The sequence below is a fragment of the Budorcas taxicolor genome, chromosome 1 (assembly GCF_023091745.1).
Source record: "Budorcas taxicolor isolate Tak-1 chromosome 1, Takin1.1, whole genome shotgun sequence".
Classification (NCBI taxonomy): domain Eukaryota; kingdom Metazoa; phylum Chordata; class Mammalia; order Artiodactyla; family Bovidae; genus Budorcas; species Budorcas taxicolor.
This window is the reverse complement of record NC_068910.1, coordinates 5,065-26,941: the sequence shown is the minus strand read 5'-3', so window position 1 is coordinate 26,941 and position 21,877 is coordinate 5,065. Positions and strand designations below refer to the sequence as shown.

The 21,877-nt window shown below is 48.7% G+C and overlaps 2 protein-coding genes across 2 annotated transcripts; both read left to right on the top strand.

The window, feature by feature from the left end:
• The first annotated feature begins 3,805 nt into the window (after window positions 1–3,805).
• Window positions 3,806–10,923, top strand: LOC128054926 (atypical chemokine receptor 2-like). The gene is made up of 2 exons (XM_052647422.1): window positions 3,806–3,836; window positions 9,718–10,923. Exon 2 carries the CDS (start codon window positions 9,747–9,749, stop codon window positions 10,899–10,901), a length of 1,155 nt encoding a protein of 384 aa, XP_052503382.1. The 5' UTR covers window positions 3,806–3,836; window positions 9,718–9,746; the 3' UTR covers window positions 10,902–10,923.
• Window positions 10,924–20,443: 9,520 nt separating this feature from the next.
• Window positions 20,444–21,628, top strand: LOC128056594 (atypical chemokine receptor 2-like). Its single transcript, XM_052649393.1, has one exon. It carries the CDS (start codon window positions 20,465–20,467, stop codon window positions 21,626–21,628), a length of 1,164 nt encoding a protein of 387 aa, XP_052505353.1. The 5' UTR covers window positions 20,444–20,464.
• The last annotated feature ends 249 nt before the right edge of the window (window positions 21,629–21,877 follow it).

Sequence of the window (21,877 nt, the reverse complement as noted above, 5' to 3'; positions counted from 1 at the left end):
AGGCCCTGAGCACGAGGCCCTGGGCAGATATACGGAAGGGGAGACAACGCACGTCTGGGGTGGCTGGAGGGGGCCAGAAGGTGCAGAAAGAGGAAATGGAAGAGGCGAGATAAACATCTTTTCTCTCCTGCTGGGCCATCAGTGGAGCACAGTAGGAAGAAGCTGCTCTGAGATTTGTCACAACATTGAATCAGTGACTTGACATAGACACCTATAGAAATTCTGAATTGGGCAGCCAGTCTGTGCTTTAGGATTTCCAACTCTAAAACCCTGGAGTTGGACCAGATTAATGCTCTCGTGGGCCCAGCCCTGAATGGGGTGAGCTTTGCCCAAGGATTACAGAGAAATGGGGAAAGAGAGACAGTGAGTGAGACAGAAGCTGAGTCTGTGCCAAACCAGGGCTCCTTCCCCTAAAATCCAGTTTGTCAAGTTTGGCTAGACTCAGTCAACAAGTTAACCAGCTGCCTCTCCCGTTCCTGTGGAGTGTGGGTAGCGCTGGGTACTCTGTGTGCAGAGGCTCAGAGCCAGGCATCAGGGTGGGCTGGAGGGACTTGGGGAGGCTCGTGGCGGGGGAGACAGGCCTTCGGGTGGCTCACGGAGGACAGGCTGCATGCGGAAGCTTGGCAGATTCACAGTCCGTGCTCAGCTGAAGAGAGAAGCAGGTGTTTTGAAAATGCGATGCCACTTTTCACTGTAGTTAGTAAATGTGTTCAGTGAGTTAGGAGTATGTCGGAATAGTAAAGATTGTCAAGTCACAGACCTGTAGTCCAAGGGCACTGTGCCCTGTGGGAGAGGCCTGTGAGCATCCTGTTTGTCTGGCTTCAGAGACTGAGTCCAGCCCTTCCGCAGGTCAGACAGTCTTATTAAAGAGAGAAAAGAGAATGAGTTCAGAGCACCCCCGTCTCCCTCAGCAACCTTGACACGGGCCAGGCCCACTGCTCCCTGGCCAGTTTCTCTTGCTGCAGCGCGCTGCACTCACTGCCTTGGCTGCCCTTGGAGCTGGTGAAGGACACCTGGCAGCTATCTCTTGGGTGGAGCTCAGTTCCTCTTTATGAATCTGGGTAAATGTTGCCCAGCTGTCTGCCACCCAGGCTTCTCAGCAACTGTCCCTGCAGCAGAGCAGAGAAAGGAGAGTCAAGAATGAAAAGCTCAGGGCATGAGGTCGGCTGGTACTGCCATGGACCAGGTCAGGATTGGGGTGGAGAGCAGGATGATGGACTGGAAGGCAGTGGAAGGGTGTGGACCTACCTGGTCAGCCCTTCCTGGCGTTGGAGCCCATGACTGACTTCCTCTGACTGGAACGTGCCTATTCCAGGAAAAGGCCCAGCTTTTACTGGGACGATGCCTGAGTGAATTTTAGGGAAACCTGGCCACTCATGCAGAGACAGCTGCCCCAGTATCCTGCCCTGCCCACCATGATGGACTGGCTGGGAAATCAAGTCAGCAGGAAACAGATGGGTTGAAATATTTCAAAAGAGCATGAGATGATTTGAACATCAAAAATGACATGAAAGTAGTACTCATGAGTCTCTACCAATATATATAAATAAATAGGACAAAGGACCAACTCTTAATGATAAAATTCCAGGTAATAAATGTAGAAAGAATGATGGAAATAGAAAATCACCATTTGGTAAACACTACAGTAATAATTGCTGTCAGAAAACATCATTTAATGGGTGCTAAAATTAGTGGTGAAAGTATAAGAAGATATAGGATATTTACATAGTTTCAAAATACCTCCCCACAAGATGCTTATTAATTACAAAGGGTTAATCAGTACCTTTGCTGAGGAAAAACCTGGCAGAAGCCACCTTACCCAGTGATCAAAGTTAGCATGGTCAGTAATGAGCCGTATTGAAATCAGTTTCCTCTGGTATCATGTAGTGAGCAGGACACATCACTTATCTGGAACACATGTTCCTACCCAAAATGCATAGCCTCAATCTAATCATGAAGAAGCGTCAAACCAAAATTTAGGTTCATTCTACAGTTCTCTGCAAAATGGTGAAGGTCACGAAAGACAAAGCAAGACTGAGGAACTGTCCCAGAATGGAGAGACCACTGAGGCACAACCGCCAAATGCACGACGGGGTTCAGCTTAAGATGCAGGACCAGAGAGGACACTAGTGGGACAGAGGTGACATTTGAGTAGGTCTGTGGATTAGTTGAAGTATTATTGTTATTTAGTCACTAAGTCATGTCTGACTCTTTGACTCTTTGGTGACCCCTTGGACTGTAGACTGCCAGGCTCCTATGTCCATGGGATTCTCCAGGCAAGAATACTGGAGTGGGTTGCCGTTTACTTCTCCAGGGGATCTTCCTGACCCAGGGACTGAACCCACATCTCCTGCATTGGGAGGTGGATTCTTTACCGCTGAGCTACTAGGGAAGTCCAGTTAATGATACTATGTCGATGTCAAATTCATGGTTTAGATAATTGTGTTATGCTTATGTAATATGTTAACAATAATTATATGCACAATTTTTGCAAGTCTAAAAATTATTTTAAATTAAAAAATTAAAAATTTTTAAAAAATTAAAAATAAAAATGGGGTGGTGAGGAAGAAGCCCAAGTTCTAGAACCTAGCTGTTCCCCTAGATGGAACCAGGACTCTGTGGCCTTATTCTCCCTATTGGTAATTAACATTTGCCCCAGAGAGACTTGGAAACCCACTCACAAGGAAGGTCCCTTGCTCCCCACTGTTGGGAGTGGAACCCATTACAGGCTTGGCCTCCTGTGGCCTGTGGACCCCAGAGAAAGGCAAATGTCTGTCTTTGTCCACCTCTCTGGGGACATTTAGTTCTCATGCCTGTCTGAGGGAGACACCAACCCCACCTCCCCAAAAAGATCTGGAAACCAAGGCTCAGAGAGGTGAGGCTACATTCCCTAGGTCACACAGCACATACATAGCCAGATTCAAGCCCAGCTCTGGGTGACCCTATCATCAGTGCCTGTAACCACCTGCCATTATTCTGTTAACTGCTCAGTTCAGATAGGGGGCAGTGAGCATTCACCAAGCATCTGCTGTGTGACGGGCTGGCAGTGGGGCTGGAGATGAAGGTAGCTGAGACTCACAGTGGACCACAGGTGCCATCCTGGTGGAGGGGTACCCTCATACTGCCGAGCCTGTGACGGGCAGTGTGTTCCACACGTGTATTTGTTCATTTGGTCTGCTCTTCCCTGGCCCTGGGCTCAGCCTGGTGGGTCACATATGGTCCTTGAGCAGACATGTGAACAGACAGCTAGCTCTGAAGAGATTCATGCTGTGATGGGACTGGCAGGGGCAGCAGGGAAGGGGGAAGAGGGAAGCTGGTCTGAAAAGTCTAGTAGATGAGAGAACTGATGTCACTATGGGTGAGCCAGACATAGCTCTGATTGTGCAGAGTTACCATCAGAGGAGGAGGGTTGGGTGGTGGGGCGGGGAGCAGCAGGGGGTGCAGAATCCAGGACCGATGAAGCTGGAGGCTGGGAAGGCTACGTAAGATAGGGGACAAGAGTAAGTGAAAGCCTGGAAGCCTGGACTGAGGCGTTTCGTGTCCTTGGCCCAGCCGCAGGAGAATGGTTCCAGGGAACTGTGATTGGGGACACATGTTTTCTAAAATAATTAGTGTATCTTTGAGAGTGGTGATCTTTCAACGAGGTGGTCATTTGAGCTTGACCCAAGTTCAGTGTGCAGCTGAGGTGGGACTGGGGCAAGCACAAGGGATATGCAGAGAGGATGTGGGCAGGAAGCAGTCTGGGGAGGGGAAGAGTTTATAAAGAAGAGTCACTCCCTCCGTGCTTCCCCGAGGAAGAGGGACACAGACGCTGCTGCTCTCCTGCTGGTTGCCAGGTGGGTGTTCCCAGGCAAGTAGGTCTGGCTCTGGTAGGTTTCAGCCATTCGGGAATGGGGTGGGTGGGCCCTATGTAGGGGCCACAGGGAGAGACCAGATCCCATGGCCAGGAGAGGGGACAGGTGTGGGGAGAGACAGGAGCTAGGTAGGGTGAGTGTGGCACTCTCTCTTTAGGACAGCTGTTGGAGCAGTGGCCCAGGCAGCTGGGGAGGAAGGTGGCCTGCTGGGCCCTTACGCCCTTGACTCTGGCTCTGAGGATCTGCTTTGTGGGTTTGAGAAATCCCTGAGGGTTGGTACCAGACGAGGCTAGGTAACCTCAGCTGTTCCCTCTGCTCTCTGGGCTGTACTGTGATGGGGACAGATGAGATAACCTTTAAGGGGCCCCACTCCCAGGGCTGAGGTTCCCAGCACACATCCACACTCTCTTCTTAAAAGCCCACATCCTCTCTTTTTTATCCCCAAACCCTGACAAGATCTCAACCCCTCCATCTGTCCCAAACAGTCCCAGGATATCCTTTTATCCATCCCAACTTAAGCCAGGTGTCATTTTAGGGCCTGGAGGGGGAACCAATAGTCATGTGCTAGGCACTTATTTAATTATTAATTAATATTATGGAAACACCACCAGGGAAGCATTTCCGAGTTGAGAAAACTAAGGCTCAGAGAGGTTAAGTAATTTGCTCAGGGATGCTCAGCCATGAAGTAAACCAGCCTGTAGTCTGTTCCCCCATGCTGCACCATGCTGAGTATACCACCCTCCCTGGGGGTAGTGGCAGTGGGGTGAGCATTTCATTTTGACCCCAGGATAATGCTGAAATGAAAACCAGGAGCTCAAGTGGTGAAAGTTCAGGCAACAAGAGAAGAAAAAAAAAAAAGGAAGGGGGAACAAAAATGATTCAAGAAAGATGTGAACGTCTTCCGCAGCAGCTCCTTGAAGAGCTAGGTTCTAAAATTACCTAGTTTTTATTAACTGAAGGAAACTTTGGGTGGAGGGGTTGCTGTTGTGATTTCATCAATGTCACAAACATCCCTGTTTCCTGATAAGAGCCAGGAAACATTGAGTAATGTGGGGTCCCAGGGAGCGTGGGGAGTGGGTGGGCCTCACGGATCCCAGGGAGCAGGAGATGGCATGTCTGTCAGGTGGCTGCAAGGGGCCCCCTACTCCATGGGGACTGGACAAGACCACTCTCTTCAGCCAGGAAGCCAGCAGGTGACTCACACACCCAGGAAAGATCAGTGTGGCAGATGGGGGCTCTGGGCATGGAAAAGAAAAGATATACCAGCATGTTCCCAAGGGTTACTTTGGAGGGGGGAGGGTAGGATTAGGGAGAGATCTTTAGTCTCTTTTCTATTTTTTCTTCTATTTTCACATTTTCCATTGAGCATATAATTACTTTGGTAATCAGGAAAAATGCATATTAAAAAAGCAAAGAGGGATCGTGTGTGCAGTGGTCCAGGACTCAGTGATCAGGGCTCTAGGGTCAACCCTGCCTGGCTTGTGGTATGGCCCTGGGCTTCCTGTGAAACCAGGGAGGGCATACCTGCTCCCCTTCTCACAGGGAAGCCAGGAAGACCTGCAAGCACTAGGGTATAAGAAAGCTTCCCATAACTGTCAAGACTGGTTTGTATCGTTTTCATTGTGTTTTATACATTGCTATGAATCCAAATGCCATGCTTCCCAAGGGGGGCCATGCAGGGGACAACTGTCGAGTCTGTGAGTCTGGGAGGGCTCACAGCAGCTCCCACTGCATGGTTCAAGGCTCCAGATCTTGAGCCAGCTGCCGGGACTTGATTTCTAATCCTGCAGTACACTCGCTGTGTGTCCTTGGGAACGTTACCTGATGTGCTCAGCGTCTTAAGTTAAATAAACAGGGTGACAATAAACAGTCTTGTATTCCTTTCTCAATCCTGAACCAGTCAGTTATTCCATACAGGGTTCTAACTGTTGCTTCTTGACCTGCATACAGATTTCTCAGGAGACAGGTAAGATGTTCTGGTATTCCCATCTCTTCAAGAGTTTTCCACAGTTTGTTATGATCCACACAGTCAAAGGCTTTAGCGTAGTCAGTGAAACAGAGATGTTTTTTCTGGAATTCCCTTGCTTTGTCTATGATCCAGCAAATATTGGCAATTTGATCTCTGGTTCCTCTGCCTTTTCTAAATCCAGCTTGAACATCTGGAAGTTCTTGTTTCACGTACTATTGTAGCCTAACTTGGAGGATTTTGAGCATAACCTTATTAGCATGGGAGATGAGTACAATTGTCCAGTGGTTTGAACATTCTTTAGTACTGCCCTTCTTGGAATTTGGGATGAGGATTAACCTTTTCCAGTCCTGTGGCCACTGCTGGGTTTTCCAAATTTGCTGAAATATTGAGGGCAACACTTTGATAGCATCATCTTTTAGGATTTGAAATAGCTCTGCTAGAATTCCATCATCTACACTAGCTTTATTGACAGCAGTGCTTCCTAAGGCCCACTTGATTTCCTACCTGAGTGAGAGACAACTCCACTGTGGTTATCCCAGTTATTAACATCTTTTCTGAATATCTCTTCTTTCCATTTCTTCTTGATCTTTTCTGCTTTTGTTGGGTTTTTTACCGTTTCTGCCATTTATTGTGCCCATCTTTGGATGAAATTGTCCTTTGATATTTCCAGTTTTCTTGAAGAGATCTCTTGTCTTATCTTTTCTCTTGTTTTCCTCTATTTCTTTGCATTGTTTATTGAAGAAGGCCGTCTCGTCTCTCCTTCCTATTCTCTAGGACTCTGCATTTAGTTGGGTATACCTTTCCCTTTCTCCCTTGCTATTCACTTCTCTTCTTTTGTCAGCTATTTGTAAAGCCCTCTCAGACAGCCACTCTGCCTTCTTGCGTTTCTTTTTCTTTGGGATGGCTTTGTTCGCTGCCTCCTGTACAATATTATGGACCTCTGTCCATAGTTCTTCAGGCACTTTGTTTACTAGATCTAAAACCTTGAATTTGTCACCTCCACTGTATATTCATAGGGAATTTAAGTTGTACCTGACTGGCTTAGTGGCTTTCACTGCTTTCTTTAGTTTAAGCCTGAATTTTGCTATGAGGAGCTGATGATTTGAGCCACAGTCAGCTGCAAGTCTTGCTTTTGCTAACTGTATACAGCTTCTCCATCTTCGGCTGTAAAGAATGTTATCATTCTTTGGTTTTGACCAAATACCAAGAGAGATTTTGGCATTGACCATTTGGTGACGTCCATGTGTAAAGTCATCTCTTGTGTTGTTGAAAAAAGGTGTTTGCTATGACCAGTGCACTGTCTTGGCAGAGTTCTGTTAGCCTTTTCCCTGCTTCATTTTGTTCTCCAAGGTCAAACTTGCCTGTTACTCTAGGTATCTCTTGATATCTACTTTTGCATTCCAATCCCCTAAGTGGAATAGGATATCTTTTTTTTTTTTTTGGTGTTAGTTTTGAGGTCTTCTAGATCTCTCCTTCAAGGTTCACTGCTTTGTCATGGTGAAGGGGCTTGTGTAACCCAATGATGCTATCAGCCATGCTGTGTAGGGCCACCCAAGACAGTTGTGTCATGGAGAGTTCTGACAAAATGTGATCTACTGGAGGGGGGAATGGCAAACCACTCCAGTATACTGGAAAAGAGAACTCCATGAAATGTTTAAAAGGCAGAAGGATATATCCCTAAAAGATGAGCTCCCCGCCCCCCCACCCCGCCCAGATCAGAAGGTGTTCATTATGCTACTGGGGAAGAGTGGAGGACAACTACTAATAGCTCCAGAAAGAATGAAGCGGCTGGGCCAGAGCTGAAATTGAAGGTGCTTGTGGATGTGTCTGATGATGAAGGTAAAATCCGATGCTGTAAAGAACAGTGTTGCATAGGAACCTGGAATGTTAGGTCCCTGAATCAAGGTAAATTGGACATGGTCAAGCAGGAGATGGCAAGAGTAAACATCGATATCTTAGGAATCCGTGAACTAAAATGGACAGGAATGGATGAATTTAATTCATATAACCATTATATCTGCTGCTGTGGCCAAGAATCCCATAAGAGAAATGGAGTAGTCCTCATAGTCAACAAAAGAGTCCAAAATGCAGTACTTGGGTGCAGTCTCAGATATTTGATAGAATGATCTCTGTTCGTTTCCAAGGCAAAACCATTCAGCATCACAGTAATCCAAGTCTATGCCCCAACCACTGATACCCAAGAAGCTGAAGCTGATCAGTTCTATGAAGACCTAGAAGAAGTCCTAGAGCTATGGCCTTATCATAATCTTTTTCTAGCCTCTGGCAGCAGGCGGTCAGAGAGCCTGTTTGGCTGGTCCTTTCCTGTTGCTTGGTGCATCAGGCACTTAAAGGGCCAGCCTCTCTGGAGCTTCTCTGTTGTTCAGCTGTCAGTGCTGGCATGTGGGGAGAGAGAGACTACAGTGATGGCTCCACCCACCGCACGTGACTCTGCAGTATCACCTTGCCTCCATGGTTGCCTGGTTTTCCTCCACAGGAATTTCCCCTTGAGATCGCCTCCTTCACGCCCCATGGGTCCGTCTCGCAGTCAACAGCAGACCTCGCCTTGGGATTGCTCTCCAATCCTTACGTTCCAACTCCCAACCCCTGTGCTTTCTAGGGGACTTGCGTCTCTGTCCAGGGTATATAAGGCTGCAGCAAGGATTGTCTGTGTGATTCTCATTCCGTTCACGCTGTCACAGCTCAGCTGCTTCACCTTCAGCAGCCTCAAATGCTTCTCCTCTGTCCTAAACAGTTGCTCCGATGTGAGGCTCTGACCCCTATTTCAGTTCCTCTCCCCCCCAGGTGCAGGTCCAGTCCTGCTCACCCTCCTCTTTCCCCCACTACTTCCTTCGTCCTGCTGAGTTTTGCATGGTTCTATATATTCTCTTCCAGTGGTCAGGTCCTCCTGCTGCTCTCAGCTGTTGTTCTGCAAGACCTTTTGTGTCTGAAGGTGTATTCCTGATGAATCTGTGGAGAGAGATGTACTCCATGTCTACCTACTCCTCCACCATCTTGTTCTCCCAAAAATACTTTTAAAATAATCAAAGCAAGGGAAATCCGCAAGTGACAGAAGTAAAGAGAGCTCAAAGCCAGAGTGGGCACACCAGCTAAATACAGAAGAAGCAAGCCCACTGAAGAGAAGCTCTTTAAAAGAAAAAATTGGGACTTCTCTAGTAGTCCAGTGGTTAAGACTCTGTGCTTCCACTACAAGGGTGTGGGTTCACTCTCTGGGCAAGGAGCTGAGATCTCCCACACCATGCAGTGTGACCTTAAAGTGAAAACAAAATTATAAGTCACACAAAGAAGAAGGATTTTAAGCCACACATGAGGAAGGGTATACAGACGCAATAAATAGGTGAAATGGTGTGTGCTGAGTCGCTTCAGTCGTGTTCGACTCTGTGCAACTCTGTAGACTGGAAGCTGCCAGGCTCCTCTGTCCATGGGATTCTCCAGGCAAGAATATTGCTGTGCCCTCCTCCAGGGGATTGTCCCAACCCAGGGATCAAACTCACGTCTCTTACATCTACCTGCTTTGGCAGGTGGGTTCTTTACCACTTGTGCCACCTGGGAAGCCCAGGTGAATCGGTATCCCTCAATAATAAAGAAAACACAAATGACCATATCAGTCTTTATAAAGAATGAGGGACAAAATAAAGAAGAGAAGTGAATACTGTGAGAACACCTGAGGTTATGTCACCTACCCAAGATGACCTCAGTATCACGGGGTAGCCTTGGGCTGCCCGCACTTGTACTCCTAGTCCATAGCCCACAGGTACCAGTGTAAATGTGGAGAGTCTATTGGACACCCCAGAAAAGGGGCTCCAGTGGGTTTGGAGAGAGGGCGGGAAGGCCTGGATCCGTCTCCTGTGGCTCACACTGCTCTCTGGCCCGCAGAGCTCCAGGACTGGGTGCATCCTCCCGCCATGGCCGCCACCGCCTCCCCTCTTCTGCCCACCACCAAGGTGGCCAGTTCTGAGAACAGCAGCTCCTTCTATGACTATGAGTACTACCTGGAGGACATGATCTTCATGCTGTGTAGGAAGGACGAGGTGCTGTCATTTGGCAGAGTCTTTCTACCTGTCTTCTACAGCCTGATCTTTGTGCTGGGCCTGGTTGGAAACCTCCTCCTCCTAGTGGTCTTGCTCCGGTTCGTGCCTCGAAGACGGATGACCGAGACCTATCTGCTGAACCTGGCCATCTCCAACCTCCTGTTTGTGGTGACACTGCCCTTCTGGGGCATCTCTGTGGCGTGGCATTGGGTCTTTGGGAGCTTCTTATGCAAGGTGGTGAGCACCCTCTATACCGTGAACTTCTACAGTGGCATCTTCTTCATCAGCTGCATGAGCCTGGACAAGTACCTGGAGATTGTCTGCGCTCGGCCCTACCACCGACTGAGGACCCGAGCCAAGAGCCTGCTGCTGGCAGCCACTGTGTGGGCTGTGGCCCTGGCTGTCTCCGTTCCTGACATGGTCTTTGTGAGGACACATGAAAACTCCCCGGGCGTGTGGGAGTGCTATGCGGATTTTGGGGGACATGGGACCATCTGGAAGCTCTTCCTCCGCTTCCAGCAGAACCTCCTGGGGTTCCTCCTCCCCCTCCTCGCCATGATCTTCTTCTACTCCCGCATTGGCTCTGTGCTGGTGAGGCTGAGGCCCCCGGGCCAGAGCCGGGCCCTGAGGATGGCCGTAGCTCTGGTGGTGGCCTTCTTTGTGCTGTGGTTCCCATACAACCTCACCTTGTTTCTGCACTCGCTGCTGGACCTGCAAGTCTTTGGGGACTGCAGGGTCAGCCAGCACCTGGACTATGCGCTGCAGGTGACGGAGAGCATCGCCTTCCTGCACTGCTGCTTCACCCCCGTCCTCTACGCCTTCTCCAGCCACCGCTTCCGCCAGTACCTCAAGGCTTTCCTGGCCGCTGTGCTCAGAAGGCAACAGGCCCTGCCGTCCAGCTGTTCTGAGAGTAGCGGGCTCACTGCCCAGGAAGATGTAATGGGCATGAGTGACCTTGGGGAGAGGCAGGCTGAGAGCTCCCCCGACAAGGCTCTGATCTCGAGCGGACTGCTGAGACTTGACTGCTAATCCTGCAGTATACTTGCTGTGTGTCTTTGCGATTGTTACTTCCCCTCCCTGAGCCTCAGTTTGTCATTTGTAAAATGGAAATAATAATAGTGCTTGTCTCAAAAAGTCTTTATGAGGTTAGCGTGTACCATAACACACATAAAACTTGACGATGAAGTTGGGGGTGGGTGGGCCTGCAGCTCGCTTGTTATTTTCTTTGAGAGGGAATGTAATTTCTATGGCAGTCCAGTGGTTAAGATGCTGCACCTTCACTGCCAAGGGCATGGGTTCAACCCTGGTCAGGGAGCCAAGCATGGTCCAAAAAAAACAGGCATGAATTTTGGATTTTAGTTCTGGTGTGCTACTCACTTGCTCTTGGGCCAGTTCCCTAGTCTCTGTCCCTCAGTATTCATAGCTATAAGACGGGACTAATAATCATGTTTAACTTCTATAAGGTAAATATTAGGATTAAATAAGTTAATGTATGTGAAGCTCCTTGTTCCTGCACCCAGCACACTGTCAGGCGTCCATGGTGGTGGCCTGGTGGTGCTCTAATAGCTGTACCACATTTAATCCCACGGAATCCTTTGCCAGAAGTTTTATTTTATGATGAGAAAATAGCCTCGTGGAATTCAAGGGCTCTGAATAAAGCCCTGACTTTGTCTTGTGGCTGCAGGGCCTGAAGGTTTAAGCCCAAAGGCATCCCACACTGTGCAGTGGAGAAGAGACCTACCCCACCCCCTGAGCTGGTCTTTCCTGAATTCTCTCCCTGCGTGCCATTCCCATGGCCCTGGACCTTTTCCCTCTTGTCCTTATGTGGCTCCCAGTTCCTTTTCCTGTTTTTCATTCACATACCATCAGCCCCACAAGCAGCCTTCCATTCAGGCATCTTGAGCCATGGCAGCGTGCTCTCCTATCACTTTTCCATCTCTAGTCCCCAGCCTTCACCCCTGTCTTTTAATGAGCTAGCCCAGACTCTGAGCCTGGGTTCAAATCCCCACTCCCCTACTTACTAGCTGTGTGGCCTCAGGCGTGTTCCCTCAGTTTACTCACAGGCAAAATAGAGATAGCAGTAGTATCAGAGTGGTATTGCAAGTCCGAAATGAATTAATACATGTAAGGTTCTGAGGACAGAGCTTGGCCCGCGGTAAGTGCTCTGTAAGTGGTGGGTGCTGTTGTTGTTGCTCTGGTGGCTATATCTGATGTTTTGCCAAACCCAGGAGGAAGAAAATAGAGATCCCAGTGCAGTTACCAGTTCCCCAACCCCAGAGCACTTTCCACAGCCTGACACTGCAGTCAGAGTGTGAGTCACTTCACAACACCAGCCTCAGCTTTTCCAGCCACAGCTGAGCCAGGAAGGCAGGCTGGGAATGCTGGAGTTATCATCGAGTTGGGGCGGGGGTCCTATTGCTAGCTGAGCCAGGATGAGTCCAGACCTTGGGACTCCACCTCTACCACTGTCCTCTCAAAGCAGTCAGAGGAGACTTCTGAGAGACGGGAGGGGGCAGGGGAGAGGTGTGTGGGGTGGTCACAGGGAGGTCACAGGGAGCTGGAATTGGCCTTGAACTTGGCTACAATGGAAATAGTGGGAGCTGTGGGCTGGTCACGCTCCATGGTCACTGGCTTCCAAGGTCACTGAGGCAGGGCTTGCCCAGGCTGAGGAAGTATTAACTCAAGAAAGGAGGCTTTTGGCTCCATTGTATGCAGGGCACCAGTGGCAGAGGGAGGAAGCAGGCCAGGAAAAGAGGCAGAGTAGGGAGAGAGAGAGGCCTGACTGTGCTAATTAATTCCATGGTCATTTGCTGAATGCCTCTCAGATGCTAGCCTGTGCCGGGGAGTTCCAACCTCCGGGAATCCCCAGTCCACAGAGGAGGCAGGTGATCCTCACAAGGCGACTGTGTATCTGGGGAGGTGGATTTGAGGCTGAGGAGCAACCTTCTGTGAGTGCTCGGGGCGGGGGGGGTGGGGGGGGGGGCGGGGAGGGAGTTTTACCAGGCTAGCGGCCCAGGCAGGCTTCTGGGAGGGGAGCGTTAAGGTGGCCTTTTTAAAGGCTATAATTTCCAGATCCTTTTCCAGGGGAGCCAGCAGAATTAGTGTCCACTTGAAGTGATCTCCAGTGTTACTCTTTGTTTTATGTTATGAAAGCTGGTGTGGCCTCCTGGGGTCACGTTTGATCTTGTTTGTTTGTTCACTGGTCTCAGGCAGCACACAGTGTGGGAGTGCTCTGGGGGCCTGGGAGGGGCCTGCATGTAACCTTGACCTCCAGGGCCAGGACCTCGGCTGGGGAGGAGGGCAGCTGTGGGGCTGATGTGAAAGGGGGACCAGGGGAGGTGGGGGGGTGACACAGACAGGGAGAGAGCAAGACAGGTAGGCCTGCCCAGGCTCCATGGGGTCTGGATTGGGGTCCTGGTAAAGGTTTAACAACCAACTCTTAGCAGTGGCGAGCGAGGGAGGGGAAGCCCCAATATGTGGCCTTTGCCATGGTATAAACATTCCCACCATAACCAGTTTCAAGCTACTGACTTACCACTGAAGGTGGAATTGGTTAATTCCATGATCGTTTGTTGAAGGCCTCCCACGTGTTGCATTACTGGCTCTTGCCAGCCAGTACAAGCCAGGCCCACATATGGCAGACTTAGAATCTCCTCTGCCACCCCTTGATGAGGCCAGAAGTCCCACTATCAGAAGCTCATCCTTCAAATTCAAGTTTGGTTCCTGTTAAAAAGGGGAGCTGGGGGGAAAGGGTATCACCAGTTCTGTTAGCGAGTTTGAGCTTGTGTTGGCTGCTGCACACAACAGGGGACAAAGGAATAGAAACTTCATTCAGAAAGCCAACAGAATAGACCAAGAAGATGGCCGACTCGTATCCCAAAGAGCCGTCTTTGAGTTAGAATTCAGGCTTTTTTTACACCCAAAGGGGAGGGGGTGTGACTGGATGTTGTAGACATCTGGGTGTCGGCCAGACCCCGGTGGGGACAGGTTAATCCTTTGTTCTTGCAATTACCCTCATGGGATTGCTCAGATGTTCCTGTAAACCTTCAACAAGACACGTTATTTTCTGTTCCATAAATTTTTGTCTCTATATGAATGAAAAGTGTTATGCCTTTAAATGGTCAAGCCTGAGGGACAGTTAGGAGTGGGGTAACGGAGACATGAAGGGCAGTCAGAAACATGGGGTCCATAGCTCAGCGCAGCCTCTGATGATTCACTGTATGCTTTGCACAAGTAGTTCCCTTTCAGTGAGTCTCCATTTCCCCACCTGTAAGCTGGAGGAGGTAGACATCGTGCAGTCTCACCCCCTCAGTCTGAGATTCAGAGGGCACGCGAGGGTCACAGGAAGTGACCCTATTGCCACCGTGTCAAATTACCACAAATTCAGTGGCTTAAAACAGCACAGATGTATGATCTTAAAGTTCTGGAGGTCAGAAGTCTTAAAAATGGGTCATCAGGACCATGTTCCTTCCAGAGGCTCGGGGAGGATTTGTTCCCTGCCTCTTCTAGCCTTTAGAGGCTACCTGCACCCACTGTCTTGGAACCCCATCCCTCTGACCTGTTTCCATAGTCACATTCCCTTCTCTGCTTTGGACACTCCTGTGCTTAATAAAGTAACTCAGTCGTGTCCGACTCTTTGTGACCCCATGGACTGTAGCCCGCCAGGCTCCTCTGTCCATGGGGATTCTCCAGGCAAGATTACTAGAGGGGGTTGCCATGCCCTCCTCCAGGGGATCTTCCCGACCCAGGAAGATCCTGCCTCCCCTATAAAGGACCCTTGTGGTTACAGTGGCCCCACCTGGATAATCTAGGGTATTCTCCCTAGCTCAGGGTCCTTAACCACATCTGTCATGTCACTCTTACGTATAAGGTAACATATCCACAGATTTCAGGGATTAGGATATGGATATTTGGGGAGGCCGCTCCGTTGACCATAGAGAAGCTATGTTTCCCAAGGAGGCTCCATAAAGCCTTCAGGTGATTAATGGTGGAATCTACAAAGACAAGACTAGCTAGTGAGGGTGAACCCCGGGCAACCAAGAGCTCCTGAGTTCAAATCATACCTCTCTCAAGTGGCCCCTTTTGATAACTGCTAGACAGGGCAGAAGAGAGGCTGAGAATGAGATGGGGCTAGGGCCACAGTACTGTTGCTGAGGATGAAGCCCTTGGATCCAGATGCAGTTCAGCCAGTGACTTCCTGTGTAACTGTGCTGAAGTTACTTTGCTCCTGGATTAAGTGGGGCTGGTGGGTCCTTCCTGGTTTGCCTTATAGGACTACCACAGTTGATAAGGTGCCTGGCCAATTGTCATGTGAATACAGGAATGCTTATTGCTGTTGTCATCTTTGCTGGTATTATTGATGAAGGGGTGGGAAGGGTTGTGGCCCCAGAGGTTAAGAGAATGTGGAAAGAGTCCCAGGGTGAAAGATCAGGAGGCTTGTGGCCCCCAGAGAAAAAGAATGGAGCGTTCCAGGCAAAGGGAGCCTTGTAAAGGTGATCTGGTCCAGCTGGGGCATGCTGACCCTGACCTCTGGCTTTGATCAAAACAATCATCAGATTTGGTTGTTTATTAAAGCAAAAGACAGGGACTTTGAGAAGCCAGATCAGGATCAAGGTCAGTGCTGAGAGACTACAAGAGCTGTTATTTAATTAGTGGTAACTCCTGACTGGGCTTCCCTGGTGGCTCAGTGGTAAAGAATTCGCCTGCCAATTTCGCTCCCTGGGTCAGGAAGATCCCTTGGAAAAGGAGATGGCAACCCACTCCAGTATTCTTGCCTAGGAAATCCCATGGACAAAGGAGCCTGGTGGACTACAGTGCACGGGGCCACAATAAGAGTTGGGCATGACTTAGCAACTAAATAACAACAGCTTCCTGACTGAAAACCCTAATTAGGCCCACGTACAGAAGGGCAGTCCCTCCTCCCAACCCCAGCAACTCAGACTCGCAAACCAGCCATGTGCTGGAGGATGTCATGACTGCTGCCCAGGAAAGTCAGGGGCTCACAAACAGGAGACCCCAGATGCACAGGAAGGGAGTGGAGGACCAGGAATGAAGGCACAGGGCCAAGTTCTCAAGTCCAGTCAGGAGCAGAGCCCAGCCCTAGTTAAAGCCACCCAGGCTGAGGCCTTGGGGTGGGGATAGGGCGTTTATGTTTCCCCAGTCTCTGGCCCAGAGGCCAGTTGACAGAAGCCCAAGGGTGGGGCAGAGGCTCAAGGAATAGGAGGACTCCTGGGAGAGGTTCAGCCTCCGCAGAATGCATATTTCCATCACTGGGTCACAGTGTCATGGATACTGGAAGAGTCAGCTGAGGACCTGAATCAACATTTCTTTCAAAATTCTACCTGGAAAAAAGAAAAAGAGACAAAATTTCTACCAGAAAGGACTGGGAACAATATTTCCAGTATATCTGCAAAAAGCTAAAATCTTACTATAGAAAACCTCTTATGAAATGAGAATCCCACCCATTAAAACAACAAATCATGCCCAAAAGAAATACAGACTGGCACTGAACATATTAAACCTCATTTACAACCATAGCATAAGAAATAGGGAATCTGCTGGTGATCTGGTGGTTAGGACTCAGGGCTCTCACTGCTGAATGTCCAGGTTTGATCCCTGGTCAGGGAACTAAGATTTCACAAGCCATGCAGTACAGTTCCTCCTCCCCTGAAAGAATAAAAACTAAAATGCAGAGGGACAAGGTGGAGTTGATTTGTATTTCGGGGTTTGTGGCCCATTACCATTACCAGCCTACAGGCCTTATTCTGGTGACTGCTCATGGGTGCCTGTTTGGCCAACAAATTCTTTTTTATCTCCTTCCTCTCACCATTGGTGAACAATTCAATGTGTTGAACATGAAGTTTCTCTCCTTGTAGAACACAGAACAGGACTGAGCATAATCCTTGGTTCATGACAGGGTTTTTTCCACTGGTTCATGTGAGGCTTTCTTTTAAAAATTATGTTTAATAGTACAACTGAAACCTGGGAAACTGCTGTCCAGGGGAACTTGACCTTGAACAGTGACCTGCTCCATCCCGTGTCGCTGGCTTCTCCTACCCAGGCAGCCACCATCATGAGTCCTCTGCCTGTCTCTTACCTGCCTTTCACCTCTTTGTACTCCTTCAATAGCATATGTTTGTATACTTCGTGAGGTGGTTTTATATATATATTTCATTTGTATTAATTTTATTAAAAGAGTATTATGTCTGTATTTTTATCACATGTGTATTTTAATGGGACCTGAGGACATTAGTGTGAAGGTAGAGACGCCCGGGGTGGTGATGGGGCTGCGAGGAAGGGGTCTGCGATGTCTCTTACAGTTCAGTCTTAGGAGACCGAGTAGCTGGTGGTGGGTGTTCAGTTAGATGGAAGAGAGGAGGCTGATTTGGAAGGTGGTGAACTCACTTCTGGGCAAAGCAGTAGGTTAAGCAAATGTCTGCTGAGTGCCTCCTATGTCCTGAGCATTCTATTCTTCATAGAGCTTGAAATGCTCTGCCTGAATGATCATGTTTAAGCCTCGTGAGAACCCCATGAAATGGGCACAATTATTAATATCATTTTAAAGACAGGAAAACTGAGGAATTAGTAGGTTTGTAGGTTCTGAGTCTATCAACATGATGGTTCATATCTTTCTGCTGCAAACCTAGAAGGAGGGGATAAAATATTTTTAACATATTGAATATTTACAAATGAAATTATTGACATAAAACTAAATATTTATACATAAAATATTGTAAAAATAAATTTACTTTTAACTGAAGGGTAATTGCTTTACAGTATTGTGTTGGTTTCTGCCAAACATTAATGTGAATCAGCCACAGGCATGCCTATGTCCCCTCCCTCTTTAACCTCCCTCCTATCTCCTTCCCCACTGCATCCCTCTAGGTTGTTACAAAGCCCCGGTTTGAGTTCTCTGAGTCATACAGCAAATTCCCATTGGCTATCTATTTTGCATACGGTAATGTATGTTTCCGTGTCACTCTCTCCATATATCCCATATACCCCATGCTTTTCTTTTTCCTCCACCCCCGCAGCATCCATCAGTCTTCTCTCTATGTCTCTGTCTCCACATTGCTGCCCTTCAAGTAATTTCATCGGTACCATCTTTCTATGTTCCATGTACGTTAGTATATGATATTTGTTTTTCTCTTTCTGACCTGTTTCACTCGGTATAATAGGCTCTGGGTTCATCCACCTCATCAGGACTGACTCAAACATATCCCTTTTTATGGCTGAAGAATATTCCACCGTGGACTTCCCTGGTGACTCAGTGGTAAAGAATCTGCCTGCAACGCAGGAGATGCAGGAGTCGCAGGAGATGCGGGTTTGATCCTTGGGTGGGGAAGATCCCTTGGAGGAGGGCATGGCAACCCACTCCAGTATTCTTGCCTGGAAAATCCCATGGACAGAGGGACCTGGCAGGCTACATTCCATAGGGCCCCAAAGAGTCAGACATGACTGAAGTGACTTAGTACGCACACATGCAATATTCCATTGTATATATGTACCGCAGCTTCTTTATCCTTTCATCTGTTGATAGACATCTAGGTTTCTTCCATGTCCTAGCTATTCTAAATAGTGCTGCAGTGAACGTTGGGGTATATGTGTCTTTTTCAGTTTTGGTTTCCTCAGGGTATATGCCTAGAAGTGTGATTGCTGAGTCATATAGTGGTTTTATTCCTAATTTTTTAAGGAATCTCCAACTGTCTTCCATAGTGGCTGTATCAATTTGCATTCCTACCAACAGTCCAAGAGAGTTCCCTTTTCTCCACACTCTCTCCAGCATTTATTGTTTGTAGGTTTTTTGATGATGGCCATTCTAACTGGTGTGAGGTGATATCTCATTGTAGTTTTGATTTGCATTTCTCTAGTAATGAACAATGTTGAGCATCTTTTCATGTATTTATTAGCTATCTTATATCTTTGGAAAAATATCTGTTTAGGTCTTTTTCCCACTGTTTGATTGGGTTATTTGTTTTTCTGGTATTGACTTGTATGAGCTGCTTGTATATTTTGGAAATTAATCCTTTGTTACTCGTTTCACTTGCTATTACTTTCTCCCATTCTGAGGGTTGTCTTTTCACCTTTATAGTTTCCTTTGCTATGCAAAAGCTTTTAAGTTTAATTATGTCCCACTTGTTTATTTTTGTTTTTATATCCATTACACTAGGAGGTGAGTCATAGAGATCTTTCTGTGACTTACATCATAGAAGGTTCTGACTATGTTTTCTTCTAAGAGTTTTATAGTTTCTTGTCTTACAATTAGGTCTTTAATCCATTCTGTGTATGGTGTTAGGAAGTGTTTTAATTTCATTCCTTTACATGTAGCTGTCCAGTTTTTCCAGCACCACTTATTGAAGAGACTGTCTTCACCCTGTTGTATATTCTTGCCTCCTTTGTCAAAAGTATGGTAGCTATAGCTGTGTGAGTTTATCTCTGTGTTTTCTACCTTGTTCTATTGGTCTATATTTCTGTTTTTATGCAAGTACCATACTGTCTTGATGATTGTAGCTTTGTAGTATAGTGTGTAGTCAGGACGGTCGATTCCTCTGGCTCCGGCTCCATTTTGCATGGTTCTATATATTCTTTTCCAGTGGTCAGGTCCTCCTGCCTGCTCTCAGCTGTTGTTCTGCAAGATCTTCTGTGTCTGAAGGTGTATTCCTGATGCATCTGTGGAGAGAGATGTACTCCATGTCTACTTACTCCTCCACCATCTTGTTCTCCCAAAAATACTTTTAAAATAACCAAAACAAGGGAAATCCTCAAGTGACAGAAGTAAAGAGAGCTCAAAGCCAGAGTGGGCACACCAGCTAAATACAGAAGAAGCAAGCCCACTGAAGAGAAGCTCTCATTTTTTTTTTTAAAGAACTTCCCTGGTGGTCTAGCAGTGAGTTCAGTCCCTGGTCAGGGGACTAAGATCTTGCAAGCTGTGTAGCATGGCCATTAAAAAAAAAAATTACAAACCACACAAAGAAGATTAATTTTAAGCCACACATGAGGAAGGGTATACAGACGCAATAAATAGGTGAAATGGTGTGTGCTGAGTCGCTTCAGTCATGTCCGTCTCTGTGCAACTCTGTGGACTGGAAGCTGCCAGGCTCCTCTGTCCATGGGATTCTCCAGGCAAGAATATTGCTGTGCCCTCCTCCAGGGGATTGTCCCAACCCAGGGATCAAACTCACGTCTCTTACATCTACCTGCTTTGGCAGGTGGGTTCTTTACCACTTGTGCCACCTGGGAAGCCCAGGTGAATCGGTATCCCTCAATAATAAAGAAAACACAAATGACCATATCAGTCTTTATAAAGAATGAGGGACAAAATAAAGAAGAGAAGTGAATACTGTGAGAACACCTGAGGTTATGTCATCTACCCAAGATGACCTCAGTATCACGGGGTAGCCTTGGGCTGCCCGCACTTGTACTCCTAGTCCATAGCCCACAGGTACCAGTGTAAATGTGGAGAGTCTATTGGACACCCCAGAAAAGGGGCTCCAGTGGGTTTGGAGAGAGGGTGGGAAGGCCTGGATCCGTCTCCTGTGGCTCACACTGCTCTCTGGCCCGCAGAGCTCCAGGACTGGGTGCATCCTCCCGCCATGGCCGCCACCACCTCCCCTCTTCTGCCCACCACCAAGGTGGCCAGTTCTGAGAACAGCAGCTCCTTCTATGACTATGAGTACTACCTGGAGGACATGATCTTCATGCTGTGTAGGAAGGACGAGGTGCTGTCATTTGGCAGAGTCTTTCTACCTGTCTTCTACAGCCTGATCTTTGTGCTGGGCCTGGTTGGAAACCTCCTCCTCCTAGTGGTCTTGCTCCGGTTCGTGCCTCGAAGACGGATGACCGAGACCTATCTGCTGAACCTGGCCATCTCCAACCTCCTGTTTGTGGTGACACTGCCCTTCTGGGGCATCTCTGTGGCGTGGCATTGGGTCTTTGGGAGCTTCTTATGCAAGGTGGTGAGCACCCTCTATACCGTGAACTTCTACAGTGGCATCTTCTTCATCAGCTGCATGAGCCTGGACAAGTACCTGGAGATTGTCTGCGCTCGGCCCTACCACCGACTGAGGACCCGAGCCAAGAGCCTGCTGCTGGCAGCCACTGTGTGGGCTGTGGCCCTGGCTGTCTCCGTTCCTGACATGGTCTTTGTGAGGACACATGAAAACTCCCCGGGCGTGTGGGAGTGCTATGCGGATTTTGGGGGACATGGGACCATCTGGAAGCTCTTCCTCCGCTTCCAGCAGAACCTCCTGGGGTTCCTCCTCCCCCTCCTCGCCATGATCTTCTTCTACTCCCGCATTGGCTCTGTGCTGGTGAGGCTGAGGCCCCCGGGCCAGAGCCGGGCCCTGAGGATGGCCGTAGCTCTGGTGGTGGCCTTCTTTGTGCTGTGGTTCCCATACAACCTCACCTTGTTTCTGCACTCGCTGCTGGACCTGCAAGTCTTTGGGGACTGCAGGGTCAGCCAGCACCTGGACTATGCGCTGCAGGTGACGGAGAGCATCGCCTTCCTGCACTGCTGCTTCACCCCCGTCCTCTACGCCTTCTCCAGCCACCGCTTCCGCCAGTACCTCAAGGCTTTCCTGGCCGCTGTGCTCAGAAGGCAACAGGCCCTGCCGTCCAGCTGTTCTGAGAGTAGCGGGCTCACTGCCCAGGAAGATGTAATGGGCATGAGTGACCTTGGGGAGAGGCAGGCTGAGAGCTTCCCCAACAAGGGGTCAGAGGGAAAAACTCAGCCTGAGCGGTCACACCACAGTCCATGAGAGCAGAGGGGACCCAGCCCCTCGGTGCATCCACCGCAGTCTTCCCTTCAGAGGCCTCAGTGACCATGTTGCTGATCCCACTGGTCCGTTCTCAGTCCTCAGCCATCAGCAGCGTTCGCTGTCTCTGGCCCTCACCCTCCTCTTCCTTCACTGCCCTCCCAGAGTCTGTACTTGCTTGCCTGAATGGCTGCCTTAGTTTAACAGTTGACCTCTGTGCTGCCCATCCTTGGGCTTGCGTGTCATCTGATC